The sequence below is a fragment of the Schistocerca cancellata genome, chromosome 3, assembly GCF_023864275.1.
Source record: "Schistocerca cancellata isolate TAMUIC-IGC-003103 chromosome 3, iqSchCanc2.1, whole genome shotgun sequence".
Classification (NCBI taxonomy): domain Eukaryota; kingdom Metazoa; phylum Arthropoda; class Insecta; order Orthoptera; family Acrididae; genus Schistocerca; species Schistocerca cancellata.
The window spans coordinates 658,728,534-658,746,041 of NC_064628.1; the positions used below are offsets into that span (position 1 = coordinate 658,728,534).

Genomic DNA, 17,508 nt, shown 5'->3' on the forward strand with positions numbered 1-17,508 from the left:
GAAAAAGAAAATACAATGAGCAATGCTCAAAACAAAATGAGTGTAGACAACCCATTCGGTTACAGCTATCATAATTGCTTCCTGAGGTATCCAGTTATCCCATACCTTCACAGGAACAGACGTGTTAATTATTAGATTTGGCAGTGTTGGTTGTAGAGGGTAGCCAGTTGCCGCTCCTAACGGGGACCCCTTCCCATCCCCTCCCTCACAGGACAAAATTAGTGTACCTCTTCTGCCTGCATCTACTGTTATCCCATGTGAACGTATGAGAATTGTTGCTAAATATTAGCTGTGATGGAATGTAGATACCAGCCCAGTATTCCCCCAAATAGATGTGGGAAACTGCCAAGAAACATATCCAGGCTTGCCAATACAATAGCCAGCACTTGGGTCCACTCCACTCCGTCTACAGGCCACAAGTGGCCCACCGGGACCATCCGAACGCCGTGTCATCCTCAGAGGATCACCATTTTTAATCTGCTGTGCGGATATTATCTGAGGTTAGGGTACCATGCCCAACCTCACGACGTCTGATCGCGGTTGCACCATAGTTTCGCCACATATTGGAGACACTCACCACAGCACTCCTCAAACAGTTGACAAGGCATTCAGTTTCCAAAATTGCTATTGCGGAGCCTCCAGGCCATTACAATCTGTCCTCAGTCAACCTCAGATACATCGTTCTCCTTCCCTATTATACACGTAGACAACACGCTGATACTACGTGCACCATGTGTGTCTCTGACTAGTAGTCGTTCCTCGCCTGGACGGGTTTATATCGGTAGTAGAACAGTGATCATAATGTTCTGGCTAATCAATGCACGTCGCCATTTTATATTGTTACAGATAAGCATTGAACAACTGGCTCCAACGAAATTACAACAAATTGTCGCAGATTTAATTATCTTACTGATTTTATAAAGTGTCTCTAACACGCATTTATCAGAAACATTTATATATTCCTTGGATGAAGAACATGCTGTTATCTATAAACTATATGGATACTGTTAACAAAGATTCCAACAAGGACAATGTTAGTGTTACATTAAATATGGGAAACATGCTTTTCCTCAATCCAGGACATTTTCTTCACAACACTATCAAAAATAGAATTAGGAATAACGTTATTCTGAAGGACTTACGAAAAACAGCAATGTATAAGACAGATGTAAGCCATTCCCTATAACGGATATTTCTCATTTAAGTGAAATTAATGTGTTAATGGTAAGCAAAAGGATACTGAAATTGGAAGGATAATACGTAAAGAATACAAACTAAAGTACAACGAACCACTCCAAGTTCCAAATATAACTTTTTTGCTCACTCAATGACTAGTTTTCGGGCCAAGGACCATTTTCAACTCATCGTAACATAGTCAAAAATAGTATTTCCGAAGATATGAAAACCATTTCAAAAATATGCACCGAACAGCTACAGCGCTATAACTGTTCGTTGCACATTTTTTGACACGGGTTTCACATCCCCAGTAATACCATTTTTCAAGATGTTACGAGGGTTTGAAAATCGGTCTCAGCCTGAAAACTAGTCATCGAGTGACCAAAAAAAGTTATATTTGCAACTTTGGACTAGTTTTTCGTTGTACTGATTAACAGAAGTTGCTGAGCCACAGCTATTTCAGCGTGCTGGAAGTTCGTAAAAACTTAAGTATTTGGCGAAAACAATTGAGATGGATGAATATAATCTGCTGTTGGAAGAAGATGCACAGCGAAGACTTACAAATCATTTTAACACAGTATACGGAAAAAACAAGATATGTGAGGGAGGGATAGACGATACCAGTGTTTGCTGTAAATACCATCGGCGTACTCACAGCAAATAATGGATCCAGAGGTAGTCACTACAGTAAGGGATAGACAAAGAAATTCTGTTTGTAAACATTTATTCCGTTTGCATCACCTTAAAAGAATGGTTACATTGTACCTAATTTTAGTAGTCTTGACACTGCGCATCTATCAATCAACAGAAAACCCATTTCCAGAGTTTATTTCTGACGTAATAACTACACTTAACGATCATTTGTTTGCTAAAGTCTGCTAGAACAGCGGGGCGGGAGCGGGGGAAGGAGGGGAGTTTAATTTGTAGGAAACAGAGGGTGAAATTAAAATTCCCAAATGATCTCAGCTAGAAGAAATGTTGTACAGGAAACGTACAGGTGTTACCTCCAGTCATTCAGTGTTGTATGGATTTCAGGCATAACATTGTTACTTTGGTACCTAGCAGCAGCAGCCCTCCGTCTTCAGGCCACAAGTGGCCCAATGGGACCATCCGACCGCCGTGTCATCCTCAGCTGAGGATGCAGATAGGAGGGGCGTGTGCTCAGCACAGCACTCTCCCGGTCGTTATGATGGCTTTCTTTGACCGGAGCCGCCACTATTCGGTCGAGTAGCTCCTCAATTGGCATCACGAGGCTGAGTGCACCCCGAAAAATGGTAACAACGCGTGGCGGCCCAAATGGTCACCCAACCAAGTGCTGGCCACGCCCAACAGCGCTTAACTTCTGTGCCCTGACGGGAACTGGTGTACCCACTGCGGCAAGGCCATTGCCACTTTGGTACATATGTCGAACTATTTTCATCACTACGCGTATCTTAACCTGTAAATTACAACAGTAGTCACAATGAGCTAGCTACATGTGTTTTGTGATGTTATATAATATTCTGTACTTATTTTGAAAAATAATAGAGACAATTTTTGGTTCCTTTAAAACATGGTACAAAATGGGCTATTGCTGTTGACAAGTCCATTTTAGCCTGTAAGTTATGTCAGTAGTACCAGTAAGCGATTCAGGTTGTTTTGTACTGTTATAGAAGAAACACCACGTATTTTGATAAATAAGACTGACAATTTGAGGTTTCTGTAAGAAGTGGTACAGAGATGGAAATACTTTTATGAAAAAGTACACATTTATCTGTAAGATAGACTGGTAATACTAATAAGCGAGTTACATGAGTTTTGTGCTGGTATAGAAGAAATATTTGATAAACAGTACAGAAATTTTAAGTGCATTTTATTCTGATACAAAGACCAAATTTTTCTAATCAAAATAAGAGATCGACTTCTCCTCTGTGTGCAAGCTTGTCAATCGTCGTCTTTGACATAAGCAGACTGCACAGCCACCATAAGAGTCTAAACAAAGCTTACATACGTAATTGTGCTTTTTATAATTATACTTGTGTATTACAAAGATGTGCAGTTTATGTGGTAAGATGCATTAAAGACCTCTCAAAAGCATATAACTTTTAGTATCGCTGGTTGTGCTTGAATATCAGCTGTTACTGCGTAGCCTTCTTACTACACTCCTGGAAACTGAAATAAGAACACCGTGAATTCATTGTCCCAGGAAGGGGAAACTTTATTGACACATTCCTGGGGTCAGATACATCACATGATCACACTGACAGAACCACAGGCACATAGACACAGGCAACAGAGCATGCACAATGTCGGCACTAGTACAGTGTATATCCACCTTTCGCAGTAATGCAGGCTGCTATTCTCCCATGGAGACGATCGTAGAGATGCTGGATGTAGTCCTGTGGAACGGCTTGCCATGCCATTTCCACCTGGCGCCTCAGTTGGACCAGCGTTCGTGCTGGACGTGCAGACCGCGTGAGACGACGCTTCATCCAGTCCCAAACATGCTCAATGGGGGACAGATCCGGAGATCTTGCTGGCCAGGGTAGTTGACTTACACCTTCTAGAGCACGTTGGGTGGCACGGGATACATGCGGACGTGCATTGTCCTGTTGGAACAGCAAGTTCCCTTGCCGGTCTAGGAATGGTAGAACGATGGGTTCAATGACGGTTTGGATGTACCGTGCACTATTCAGTGTCCCCTCGACGATCACCAGTGGTGTACGGCCAGTGTAGGAGATCGCTCCCCACACCATGATGCCGGGTGTTGGCCCTGTGTGCCTCGGTCGTATGCAGTCCTGATTGTGGCGCTCACCTGCACGGCGCCAAACACGCATACGACCATCATTGGCACCAAGGCAGAAGCGACTCTCATCGCTGAAGACGACACGTCTCCATTCGTCCCTCCATTCACGCCTGTCGCGACACCACTGGAGGCGGGCTGCACGATGTTGGGGCGTGAGCGGAAGACGGCCTAACGGTGTGCGGGACCGTAGCCCAGCTTCATGGAGACGGTTGCGAATGGTCCTCGCCGATACCCCAGGAGCAACAGTGTCCCTAATTTGCTGGGAAGTGGCGGTGCGGTCCCCTACGGCACTGCGTAGGATCCTACGGTCTTGGCGTGCATCCGTGCGTCGCTGCGGTCCGGTCCCAGGTCGACGGGCACGTGCACCTTCCGCCGACCACTGGCGACAACATCGATGTACTGTGGAGACCTCACGCCCCACGTGTTGAGCAATTCGGCGGTACGTCCACCCAGCCTCCCGCATGCCCACTATACGCCCTCGCTCAAAGTCCGTCAACTGCACATACGGTTCACGTCCACGCTGTCGCGGCATGCTACCAGTGTTAAAGACTGCGATGGAGCTCCGTATGCCACGGCAAACTGGCTGACACTGACGGCGGCGGTGCACAAATGCTGCGCAGCTAGCGCCATTCGACGGCCAACACCGCGGTTCCTGGTGCGTCCGCTGTGCCGTGCGTGTGATCATTGCTTGTACAGCCCTCTCGCAGTGTCCGGAGCAAGTATGGTGGGTCTGACACACCGGTGTCAATGTGTTCTTTTTTCCATTTCCAGGAGTATATATTATTTTAGGCAACCATTTTTTTTGTACAATTATAAAACTATTTTGGTGAGGAAACATTTAAATTGGGGGAGGGTCCATTGTTTCCTGCACCACGTTTGGTACAAAGATCAAACGTCTATTCTGCCTTGCACATAGTGCGGTATAAAGATCGAACTTTGTTCCTTGCCTCGTGGGAGGCACGTTTCATAAAGTTGTGCATGGTCTACTGACAAAGCTTTTTCACTTTTCTGATATACAATGGCTCTGGGATATCTACTGATCGGATGTCTTATTCTGATGGATGGCAAGTTCTGAACTGTGGTTGGAGGAGAGTTAAAGATGTGTATTTTTGCTTAGAAGATCGCTGACTAACTAAGGGAAGAAGATGAAAAATGTTGAAAAGTGGGATTTATAGTGGAATATTGAAAGTCTGTTTCGTTTTAATGGCTGGAATAATACTGGGATGTGATTGGAGAACAGCAAAAGATGTGTATCTCGGCTTAAATAGGTCAAGGGGCACGGCTTAAGATGGAATTTAAAAATAACACGAAGTGTGGTGTATATGAATTTGCTGTTTCGTTTTAATATCTGGTAAAATACTGAGATGAGATTGGCAGTTTCGTTTTATTCGCTGATAAAATAGTGGGCTGTGGATGGAGGACAGAGATGAGGGAAGTGGCATGATGACATCATGCATTTAAGGTCAAAGGTCATTGAGCTGCCCCAGCATGTAATCAACCTTCAAGATCATTTTTGCCATCATGAATTCTAGGACAATGATTATGTCCAAAGTCGAACTGTATCCAGAAAGTAGGTAGCTATCCTACTTAAGTACTGACCAACATAATTCTTCTGTAGAACATACAACAACAGTGTAATAAGTTGATATGAAAGTTTTTTATAATATTTTCAGAGACACATTGTTATGGCATGGTTCTATCAGGATACTATTCCACATACGATAATTCAGACATCAAAGTAATACACTATAAGTAAAAGATCATCACACTTGACAACAAAATAAAACAGTACGGGATACAGGATGGAAGGAGATGGTTTGAATCAGGCATGTAGAGGAGCAGATGGCATGAAGTGTGATACATTGATAAGAGCATTGCAAAACTGGTTTCAAGCATTTTGCAACTGCTACTGATAAGATGGATTTCTCAGGTTCAGTAAATGCTGCCATGGAATATTTCAGACTAGACATGACAAATAACTACAGTAATATAAATATGACCCTCACGAGAACAGTAGAACTAATGTCCATCATAAAAATCTTTAAAATCGAGAAATTCTAGTGGTTACGATAAAATATCGACAGAGTCAACTAAATAGTGTGCTTCTGGGTTCAGCAACATATTAAATTACCTGTGTAATCAGTCATTTATCAGTGGAATATTTCTTAAACGTTAGAAATGGAAAATATAATCGTCTTTTTTAAATATATGCCATCGAACAAAATATTGTCAAAATCCCAGTTAGGATTTCTTAAAGTTACCAATATTGACAAGACTACCAACACATACAGGAAGAATATATTTATAAACTACAGGTTAGTGTTACATTTTGCGATCTGCCAGAGGCATCTGACTGTTTAAATCACAATATCGTTTTCATTAAACAAGAATGTTAGACTGTAACAGGAAATTCTATGGAATGACTGAATTCCTACATCTGTGACAGGAAACAAAGGGTGTCAGTAGGAAAGAGGTCTCCTTCCACCTGCTTCCTGACACACACTCTGTCTTCCAACTCATACCTGCTCTCTTCCATCTGCTTTCTCAGACCCTCTTCATTTTTCACCTGCTGACTGCCCCTCTCCAGTTTCTACATGCCTCTTACAGCTCTTGCTCCTCTTCATTCTTTCTGTCCATCTTCTCCTCACAACGATCTGCTCATATTCTGTTTCCTACTTGACCACCTCCTCACCTTTCACTCTACCCACCATCTCCTCCCCCACTCTCTGTGCATCTCCTCCCGACCCCGCTACTCTGTCTGTCTCTGCTACTCATCTTCTCTGCCCATTTCTCCTCCTCCTTTGTCTACTGCTTCCTTCCCTGTCTCTCTGACCACCTTATCCTCCCACCACTAACGTCCCATCTCGTTCTCCCTATTTTCCCTATCTCCACATCTTCTCCATCTCTTTGTCTATCTCCTGTGTCTTCTCTCTACAACCACATCTTCCTCTCTGACCATCTTATCCACCGAGCAAGGTGGCTCAGTGGTTAGCACAGTGCATTCGCATTCAGGAGGACGACAGTTAAATCCCAAATACGGCCATCCTGATTTAGGTTTTCCTTGACATCCCTAAATCGCCTCAGGCAAACCAGGTTCGCAGGAGAGCTTCTGTAAAGTTTGAAAGGTAGGAGACGAAGTACTGGCAGAAGTGAAGCTGTGAGTACCGGGCGTGAGTCGTGCATCGGTAGCTCAGTTGGTAGAGCACTTGCCCGCGAAAGGCAAAAGGTCCCGAGTTCGAGTCTCGGTCGGGCACACAGTTTTAATCTGCCAGGAAGTTTCATATCAGCGCACACTCCGCTGCAGAGTGAAAATCTCATTCTGGAAACATCCCCCAGGCTGTGGCTAAGCCATGTCTCCGCAATATCCTTTCTTTCAGGAGTGCTAGTTCTGCAAGGTTTGCAGGAGAGCTTCTGTAAAGTTTGGAAGGTAGGAGACGAGGTACTGGCAGAAGTGAAGCTGTGAGTACCGGGCGTGAGTCGTGCTTCGGTAGCTCAGTTGGTAGAGCACTTGTCCGCGAAAGGCAAAAGGTCCCGAGTTCGAGTCTCGGTCGGGCACACAGTTTTAATCTGCCAGGAAGTTTCATATCAGCGCACACTCCGCTGCAGAGTGAAAATCTCATTCATGTATGTAGATGTTTATCCACAGATATCCTTCCTTCTTCTGCAAGTGCGTCTTTAAGATGTACTTAGTTTTCGAAATGCAAACGTCTTGGCTACTGTGGTATATACTAGAGACGTTCAGTCTCAACTCTTGCTTTTGTATCCATCAGAAATTGTTGCAATAATTGGCAACAGCTCAATAGACTGTTAGGAACGTCGCTGCGATTCATAAAGTGGTACGCACTGAATTCGATTGCGGTCGCCTTCTTTCACCTGCTCTCACCAGACAACGGGTCAACATGCATCGAGCCGGAATAGTAGCCATCATCTTCATGGGGGAAAATGAGTGGCTATTGCAGACCGTCATATAATCAGTGCAGTGCAGATACGCGTGTAACACCCGTGTTGCTTCAGCGTAGCGTGATATCCCGGGCATTAGTGCCATCTGTGGATACGACCACTGCAATCTCAGGCGACTGGGGCGGATTCAAACTGCGTTCGTGCTCCACTGTCGCTCGTTTATCGGATCGTATAACTAATTTGCACCCAACACTCGGCGTACTTTCCACGAAAGATTATATTGTCCAATTAGTTTGTTGTGTGTATGCAGCATTTTTGTATTGTAATAATGATCTCGCAATGTGTCCTGGAGTTGTTCTCCCATCGTCTGTCTGCTTCGAGAACCGGGTTACCTAGGAGATACTGTGACGCATTGTCTTGAAGTGGCCACATGGATCCTACCCAGTGATATATCTGCCCAGGGCTCTTGAAACTTGTGCCCACTGTGATACTGTTGTATCAAATGACATTTTCTGGAATGCCGCATTAAATTTTCATGCCATAATAAATGTTTTGCCTGTAGCATTCCCCCTTGTGTCAGCGCATGTAGTTGAGTTTGTTGTGAGTCAGGTTGTGGCAACTTTAACCTGACCATTCCTATAATACATACCAGGTGATTCGGCAGGAAATTATTTTGCCCCACAATATGAACATGATGCTAACGTTTCACCCACACAAACGACTGATATCTCTGCGTATGTCTCACGAGGTATGTAATAATAGGCCAGCATGGAGAGGTGTGGATGTACCTCTGTCTGACGATGTCTTATATTTTCCAGGCGTGTCTCACAGCGTAACGGTGTCTCATGTGTTCGTGAGTGGGAGACGTACTGTCACAGCTATGACAACGTGATCATTGGCACACTTGAATGCTCTGCATATTGCTGCGGTTTCTCCTTGCCCTCGGAACTTTTCTGCACAAATAACATCTTTCTGAGTTCTGCGCAGGGGCGCACTTGGCCAAATTCTCTTCTCCCCAATCCTATTCAATACCCTCTCATTAGTTATATGATCTACCCATCTAATCTTCAGCATTCTTCTATAGCACCACATTTCGAAAGCTTCTATTGTCTTCTTGTCCAAACTAGTTATTGCCCATGTTTCACTTCCATACATGGCTACACTCCATACAAATACTTTCAGAAAAGACTTCCTGACACTTAAATCAATACTCGATGTTAACAAATTTCTCTTCCTCAGAAGCGCTTTCCTTGCCATTGCCAGTCTTCATTTTATATCCTCCCTACTTCGACGATAATCAGTTATTTTGCTCCCCAAATAGCAAAACTCCTTTACTACTTTTAGTGTCTCATTTCCTAATCTAATTCCCTCAGCATCACCCGACTTAATTCGACTACATTCCATTATACTCGTTTTGCTTTTGTTGATGTTCATCTTATATCCTCCTTTCATGACACTGTCCATTCTGTTCAACTGCTCTTCCAAGTCCTTTGCTGTCTCTGACAAAATTACAATGTCATCAGCGAACCTCAAAGTTTTTATTTCTTCTCCATGGATTTTAATACCTACTCCGAATTTTTCTTTTGTTTCCTTCACTGCTTGCTCAATATACAGATTGAATAACATTGGGGATAGGCTACAAACCTGTCTCATTCCCTTCCCAACCACTGTTTCCCCTTCATGCTCCTCGACTCTTATAACTGCCATCTGGTTTCTGTACAAATCGTAAATAGCGTTTCGCTCCCTGTATTTTACCCCTGCCACCTTCAGAATTTGAAAGAGAGTATTCCAGTCAACACTGTCAAAAGCTTTCTCAAAGTCTACAATCGCTAGAAACGTAGGTTTGCCTTTCCTTACTCTAGATTCTAAGATAAGTCGTAGGGTCAGTATTGCCTCACGTGTTCCAATATTTCTACGGAATCCAAACCGATCTTCCCCGAGGTCAGCTTCTGCCAGTTTTTCCCTTCGTCTGTAAAGAATTCGCATTAGTATTTTGCAGCTGTGACTTATTTAACATGAAGGTATAGCACATTTAATGACTACAGTGGTACAGAGCTATGCTAAGAGCCCTCCTCTTTTTCTTCTCCCCTTCCTTCCCCCATTTTACCATTCGATCCCCTCTTCTCTCTCTGTCCATCCACTCCTGCCTCCTCTCTCTGTGCATCGCATATTGCCCCCTGTGTCCCTATTGATTCCTTCCTGCCCCTCTCTCAGTACATCTCCTCCCCTCCATCTCAAATTTCCACAGCCACACCCATCTGCATGTGTGGCCACTGCAAAACAGGTCAATAAAGCCGATCAATACTAATTCCAGGCAGCCCAGAAGTCAGATGCATGAAAACAGCTTTTATTGCTCCTGAAATGAAGGCTTTTCTTCAGAGCAGTTCCGTAAGATAGGCTGATACTGCAATAGTACAACATTCCTGTTGTGCAGGGCAGTCTATACATCAGGAGCTGGCAAAACATTTCTTGCCATTGATGTATCGGCCATCATTCAGAACAGGTTGTTAAAACAGGCCAACACTCCTCCCACAAAACACGCCTATTGTACACGGTGTCCTTTATTGTAGAGGCTGAAGAAAACGTGTTTATCTGTATCTCTGCTCTTGTTGGAGCTAGGGCGTTGCAAACTGCACATTGCTGGTGAGCTGTGTGGCTCGATCAGTGATATTCTCGCCGCCAGTATGGGTCATCTTCCCAGTGGTGTGCGCAAAGCGCGCTGTGGCGCCACCTACTGGGCCGATCGGGGAGCAAGGGATAAGCTCTAGCAAGTAACGAAGATTTTGCTTTGGGACGCCTAGCAGTAACGTCGTTTGGGAAGTCTGGCAGACAGTACAGGCCCTGTGCAAGGCAGCAGTAAGAGCACATCTAAAAGGGGCAATAGCAAATATCGCCGGCGTGGAAGCAGTCATGTTTCTGGAAAGCCATTGGTGTATTTCACTTCCTGCATGTCTCCTGGCACCGAGATCTGCTGCGGCTGGCTTCGTTGAACAAGCAAGAGGGTAAGGGCCTTGCTTGTGCTGTAAATTGTGACCGGAATCGACTACTGGATTGAGTGCTGTTGACTTCATTTTCTTGGCCAGCCATTGCTACTCCTACTGAGTTTGTCCTCAGATATGTTAATTGCAACTTGCTTAGTTCACAAGGTTCTAGTGAGAGCTGTATGTGATGTGATGATTAACATTTACTAGGGACTGGAGTGCTAGTACATTCTGTTTGTAGATTGCTACTGCCAGTGTTAACCGCCACTGAAAACAGTTTGGCTGGTCCTTGGCTAAGAGCACCCTGGTTACTGTATTTATATCACACGACGGAGTTAAGGCGCCCAGTTGCTATAGATATACATGGATAAAATTTTCCCTGGATATATTTTGCTGCGAATTGCTATAACATTACTGTTATGTTTCTATCTGAAGTGATAGTGTGCCTGAGAGACACGTGTCTAATTCTAAATGAGTAGTTTCATAAATTCTTACAAGTTACTGTGAGGCCAATTGTTATTTTGTGTTTAAATAGTTTGAAACTGATTCTATTAATGAAAGTGCAAGAATTCCTTAAATGACGGTATGTGGATGTGGTAATTAATTCTGATTTAATCAAAAATTTCTTAACTTCTAAGGTCATCAGTCCCCTAGAACTTAGAACTACTTAAACCTAACTAACCCTTAGGACGTCACACACATCCATGCCCGAGGCAGGATTCGAACCTGCGACCGTAGTGGTCGCGCGGTTCCAGACTGTAGCGCCTAGAACCGCTCGGCCACGCAGGCCGGCTTTTAAGTGGACTGTCCGCAGCTCGTGGTCGTACGGTAGCGTTCTCGCTTCCCGCGCCCGGGTTCCCGGGTTCGATTCCCGGCGGGGTCAGGGATTTTCTCTGCCTCGTGATGACTGGGTGTTGTGTGCTGTCCTTAGGGTAGTTAGGTTTAAGTAGCTCTAAGTTCTAGTTCTAGGGGACTGATGACCATATATGTTAAGTCCCATAGTGCTCAGAGCCTTTTAAGTGTGGCTATTTGCTGTAAGTCGCCTTGTGTCTTGCGCCGGGGGGGGGGGGGGGGGGGGGGGGGAGCGATCTCAATATACCGTTGCGGGATCCTGGGTTATGTAACATTGGTGTAACATTAACGTGGATTGGATAGGGCAATACGCCTGAATTATTGGTTTCCTTAATGTACAAACTGGCGATAGTGATAATGCTTTCTTTAATGGTTTTTTCGATTATTTTTAAGGTTAGCGTTAGTACCGTAAATATGAGTGGTTTTGCGTAGATAACCGTTGATATGTTGTCTCACCAAGATCCTTATAACATTTTTGGAACGCTACGGAACAGCTGGTGGCTCAGTAGGGCTGTTAGAGGTAAACATATTTACTGAATTAGCCGGGTACTGGTGAGGCAGCTGATAGAACTTATACCTGTCTTGACAAAACTGCTTGCGTATTGTTCGTTTTAATTATAGGCTCTTTTGAGACGTATTTATACATTTTTGAGCGACTTTTTTAAAGCTTCTACAGATAAAAGTCCTTGTCATGGTCTCTGCCTGAAAGGTGATACATCATGGCGCAGGTTTCTCAGTGAAAAAGCCACAGCAGAATCTCTTTCACCTAATCACAGCTTCTGGTGTTTACCGCTATGCAAAAGGGAGGCTTGGTGAATGGTCAGTAATATGGGTAAGTGGAGCAGATAATCTGTTCTTGTCGTTTTTTAAAGACGACTTCTTGTCCGAAAAACTTTATTTCTATATTTTTTTATTTTTAGAAATTTTTGGACATAATGTGTTTTTAAGGTGCATGTTTATGATTAACACAGGCAACCGGATGATCGGAGCTTGTCTCCAGAAACACGTTGCCTAGAATTACGTTTCTAACCTTAGTGATTATATCCTAAAGTAATTATTGTCAGTGATTTCAATTCCGTAGACGGCTATACGAAAGCCAAAGCGATGACAGAAGGTTGAAGGTACGCTGCAGAACATTTCCTCACTTCAGTCAAATGAGACGATTCTAAAATCCGTACGGTATGTGCCGTAGGCTTCTGGAAGACGCGCTACACGATGCTGCTGCTGAACACTCTCGGCCTGGCCATCTGCAACACGACGCGCGTCAACATTTCCGTAGCCATCGTCGACATGGTCAACGGGACGGCGCTGCGGCAGAGAGGGGCCGTCGACGGTGGCGCCGTCTTCCACGACCCGGACGCCTGTCCAGGAGAGCAGGTGCTCGAGGGCCCCAGCGGACGCAAAGTGAGTCAACGCTCTTTTGGCCAAACGAGGACAGCAACGGACACTAATATTCGTTGTTTTGCACTTAATTTGTGTACAATGTTTTCTCTTTGAAATGTACCATCTCTTCTGTCGTCTCGGGGCTTCCGAAGCGTCTGGCAGTTCTTTGTGTGGCCGCGTCCAGAGTTCAAAATGGCTCTGAGCACTATCGCACTTAACATCTGAGGTCATCAGCCCCTTAGAACTTAGAACTACTTAAACCTAACTAACCTAAGGACAGCACACACACCCATGCCCGAGGCAGGATTCGAACCTGCGACCGTAACAGTCGCGCGGTTCCGGACTGAGCGCCTAGAACCGCTAGACCACTGCGGCCGGCCGTCCAGAGTACACGCATTCTTAGCATCATGCTGTGCGCGAGGTAAATCACGCGACCTATTGCTCCGTAGAAGTCTTCCGAGATGTTTGTTTGTAAGCTCTGGTCACTTCTGCTCACTGCTACACATATACCAGGTGTAGAGGCATGAAACCGGAATTGCCCTATAGATGGTGCTAGCCGTCAGTGTGGGGCTCGTGAGACCGCGTCTGCAGGCCATCTGCGTCCTGCAACGGCTGACGCTCAATGTCAACACACAGTAACCCAAGCTCCATACAGTCACGTCCGCCCCGGTAGCTGAGTGGTCAGCGTGACAGACTGTCAATCCTAAGGGCCCGGGTTCGATTCCCGGCTGGGTAGGAAATTTTCTCCGCTCAGGGACTGGGTGTTGTGTTGTCCTAATCATCATCATTTCATCCCCATCGACGCGCAGGGCGCCGAAGTGGCGTCAAATCGAAAGACCTGCACTAGGCGAACGGTCTACCCGACGGGAGGCCCTAGCCACACGACATTTCCATACATTCACATCTGTTTCAAACTCGTAAACATGTCAAGTTTTGTGCCCATGAACTACGAGTTGCGGACGGCATTGGTTTTCTGTTATCATTTGAAGAAAACTGCTGCAGAACCGCATCGAATGCTTGTCGAAGCTTTCGGTGAACATGCTCTTGGAAAAACACAGTGTTTCGAGTGGTTCAAAAAATTAAAAAATGGTGATTTTGTCGTGAGAAAGACGAGCGCAGGAAACCACCGAAAAAGTTCTAAGACAACGAATCGCAGGCCTTATTGGATGAAGATGACACTCAAATTCAACAGGAAGCCGTTTCTCTTCGGTTGAAAGCTATGGGAAAGGTGGAGAAAGTGGAAAAATGGGATCCGCATGAACTGAATGAAAGACAGCAAGGAAATCGAAAGACCACTTGTGAAATACTGCATGCCAAATACAAAAGAAAATCGTTTCTCCTCCGAATAGTGACAGATGATGAAAAATGGATATATTTTGAGAATCCTCAGCGTCGTAAATCTGGATGAATCCACACAAACCATCGACATTTGCTATAAGACCAAATCGCTTTGGAAAGAAGACATCTACCAATGAACAGTCTTACTTCAGTACTGTACATACAACGAAACTCAGAGCCGACGATGAAATTGTGTTGCTGGAACTACTGCTGTTGTTGAAGACGGTAGCATAATGTGGAGCCACGGCTAGTGAGAGGAACGGGCAAAATGCTCTGTGTTTGGTGGGATCAGAAGGGTGTCATCTATTACGAACTGCTAAAACGTGGTGAAACCGTCAACACTGATTGCTACCAACAGTAAATGATCAATTTACATCGAGCATTCTGTGAAAAACCACCGGAATATGGAAAAAGGCAACACAGTCATGTCGCTCCATGATAACGTCCCATCACACACAGCAAAACGGAGCAGGGAAACGATCGAGGCTTTCAGCTCGGAAATGCTAGGGCACGCGGCTTATTCTCCACACTTGGCTTCATCCGATTATCATCTGTTTGCTTCACTGGAACACTCTCTCGCTGAGCAAAGTTTTAATTCGTATTAAAATGTACGAAAATGGATCGCTGACTGGTTCAGTTCAAAAGAAGAACTGTTTTTTTTGCTGTGGCATTCACAGCCTGCCGGAGAGGTGGGAGAAATTTATAAATAGCAGTGGAGATTATTTTGAATAAAATATTGTTTATCACTTTCAGAATACAGACGTGTAATTATTGCAACGAAATTCCGGTTTCAAACCGCTACACATGGTACTCTCACACTGCAGCTCTGCTCAGAAGTCAGGAGCGGGACACTTTGTAGATCTTCGCACATTTCTCGATTACCATTTCGTACATAGTTACTAGTTTCGGCAGTTTGACTTGAAGTAAAAAAGTTGTTTGATGATATTGCTTGTGCAATTTATTTACTAACTGGAAGGGTTTGTGTAATCTTAAAATGGAAAAGCTGGAAGAAAGAGACATTTTCCCTGTGCCATGTGGAGTTAGATTTACAAATAACTCCAAGAAGACGCACTTTGACAGCAGGAAGAATGCGGTTGAAGAAAGCACAGGAAATCCATAATCGACAATGTCTATAAATATTTAAAAATCTTGCAGACCACACTAGTGAAGTGTTTGCACCTACATACTCACTCCTTAGGAGAAACTTGCAGAAGTAGACATAATGAACAGCGATGATATCAAGAAATGTAGTGGTATGTCACCGAAAAAACGACCACTGTAAGAAAAAACCTCACTAATGTACGGGTTATTTTTGCTGCAAATTATGGCGTTGGTTTAAGAACTATTCAAGGAGTGTGTCGTGAGGAAACACGACCAACATCCGATTCTCCCACGAAAATACATTAAACAGCACCGTTCTTTAACTAAACTGAGCGACTTTGATAAAATCGTCGCCGGCCGGTGTGGCCAAACGGTTAAAGGCACTACAGTCCGGAACCGCGCGACTGCTACAATCGCAGGTTCGAATCCTGCCTCGGGCATGGATGTGTGTGTTGTACTTAGGTTAGTTAGGTTTAAGTAGTTCTAAGTTCTAGAGTACTGATGACCTTAGATGTTAAGTCCCATAGTGCTCAGAGCTATTTGAACCGTTTGAACCATAAAATCGTTACCAGGCAGGAAGTTTAGGAATTTTACGACATGGTGAGTACACAACATTATACAAATTGAGAACAATTTAATTAAAGAAATAAATTTTTCAAGTTCTGATAGATCTGTGGGACGCTCATTAAACGATTTAAGATTTAAATACAACCTTCCTTCAAACTGATGATAGTCAATTTCTACTTGACTGCAACGACATAGTGACCTCCAGAATTAAATTTTTGTGAAGGTTAATTCGCTGCGTACTTCAGGTGACATGCGACTTATATTCTATTTGGATGAAATTTGTTTACTCAGAATGATTTACTAAAGTACATCTGGCAGAATTCTAGCCAAAGCAGGGCACTTACGGTACCTGTTGGGCGAGGCTGATTGTTGTGTATGTCGGGTGAATGTAGACTGCTTTCATTAAAGAGAGTAAATTAGTTTGCAGATGTAGCAAAACAAACACGTCAGATGATTATCAGTCAGAAATGAACGCATCTAAGTTTCAAAATTGTTTTAAGACTTTTTTTTAATTTATTCGTAGTCATGAAGCGAAAGGCTGACGTAGCCACCTCGCTAACCGTGAAAAATTTTGCCTTGTCAGCTGCAGACACAAGAACTGAGATACTGGAGAAGGTTAGTTTAAACTAAGAAGAATCGTTATGAGATGGATGTACTGACAAGTGAAGGGGGCTAACGCCTTATCATTACCAGTACAACACTATTGAGCTCATTTCCGCCCAGGTCCATAGAGAAGTAAGCGCGGAAAACGACGTGTTCATAACCGCAGATGATGAGCACTTACTTCACGAGGCCTTCAAAAACGTTACAATCGAACAATGGCACAAATCTGTTCAGCATGCAGAAAATATACCGAAGGAAGATTTGGAGAAAGAAGATAGCAGCAGGAAAGAAGAACATGAATAAGAAAAATACGATGGGTAGGATGATACAACCGAAGGCAGTTGAGATGGGACATCTGAGACATTTTAAACTTTTCTCTCAATTTACTGAGCAGTCATAAGTTCAACAATTCGTAAGTAATACTTTAATAAAATAAATAATTGTAAACAAATTGTTTTTTTAGTGTTTTGTATCCATTCGCAACCAGATCCCATTAATGTCAGATTGGATTCCGTAGGGAACTGGTGTGCTGAGCGACTGCACAATGATTTGGAAAACAAGATAGGCAATTTAGAGGGATTTGCTTACCCAACAATGTTAGCTACAACATAAATTACAAAACAACGATCTTTCGTTTTTGTATTCCACAATAGTGGTGATGTACCACTCCATACGCAGTCTGAATTATTGCTAGATTAAAAAATGGTTCAAATGGCTCTGAGCACTATGGGACTTAACATCTGAGGTCATCAGTCTCCTAGAACTTAGAACTACTTAAACCTAACTAAGGACATCACACACATCCATGCCCGAGGCAGGATT

General features: G+C 43.9%; 1 protein-coding gene across 1 annotated transcript in view; it reads left to right on the forward strand.

Moving 5' to 3' along the window:
• Positions 1 to 17,508, forward strand: part of LOC126175624 (sialin-like) — an 84,467-nt gene that overhangs the window by 1,248 nt on the left and 65,711 nt on the right. The window contains exon 2 of the mRNA XM_049922508.1: positions 12,887 to 13,098. Coding sequence (XP_049778465.1) covers positions 12,887 to 13,098 — 212 coding nt within the window. The remainder of the gene's footprint in view (positions 1 to 12,886; positions 13,099 to 17,508) is intronic.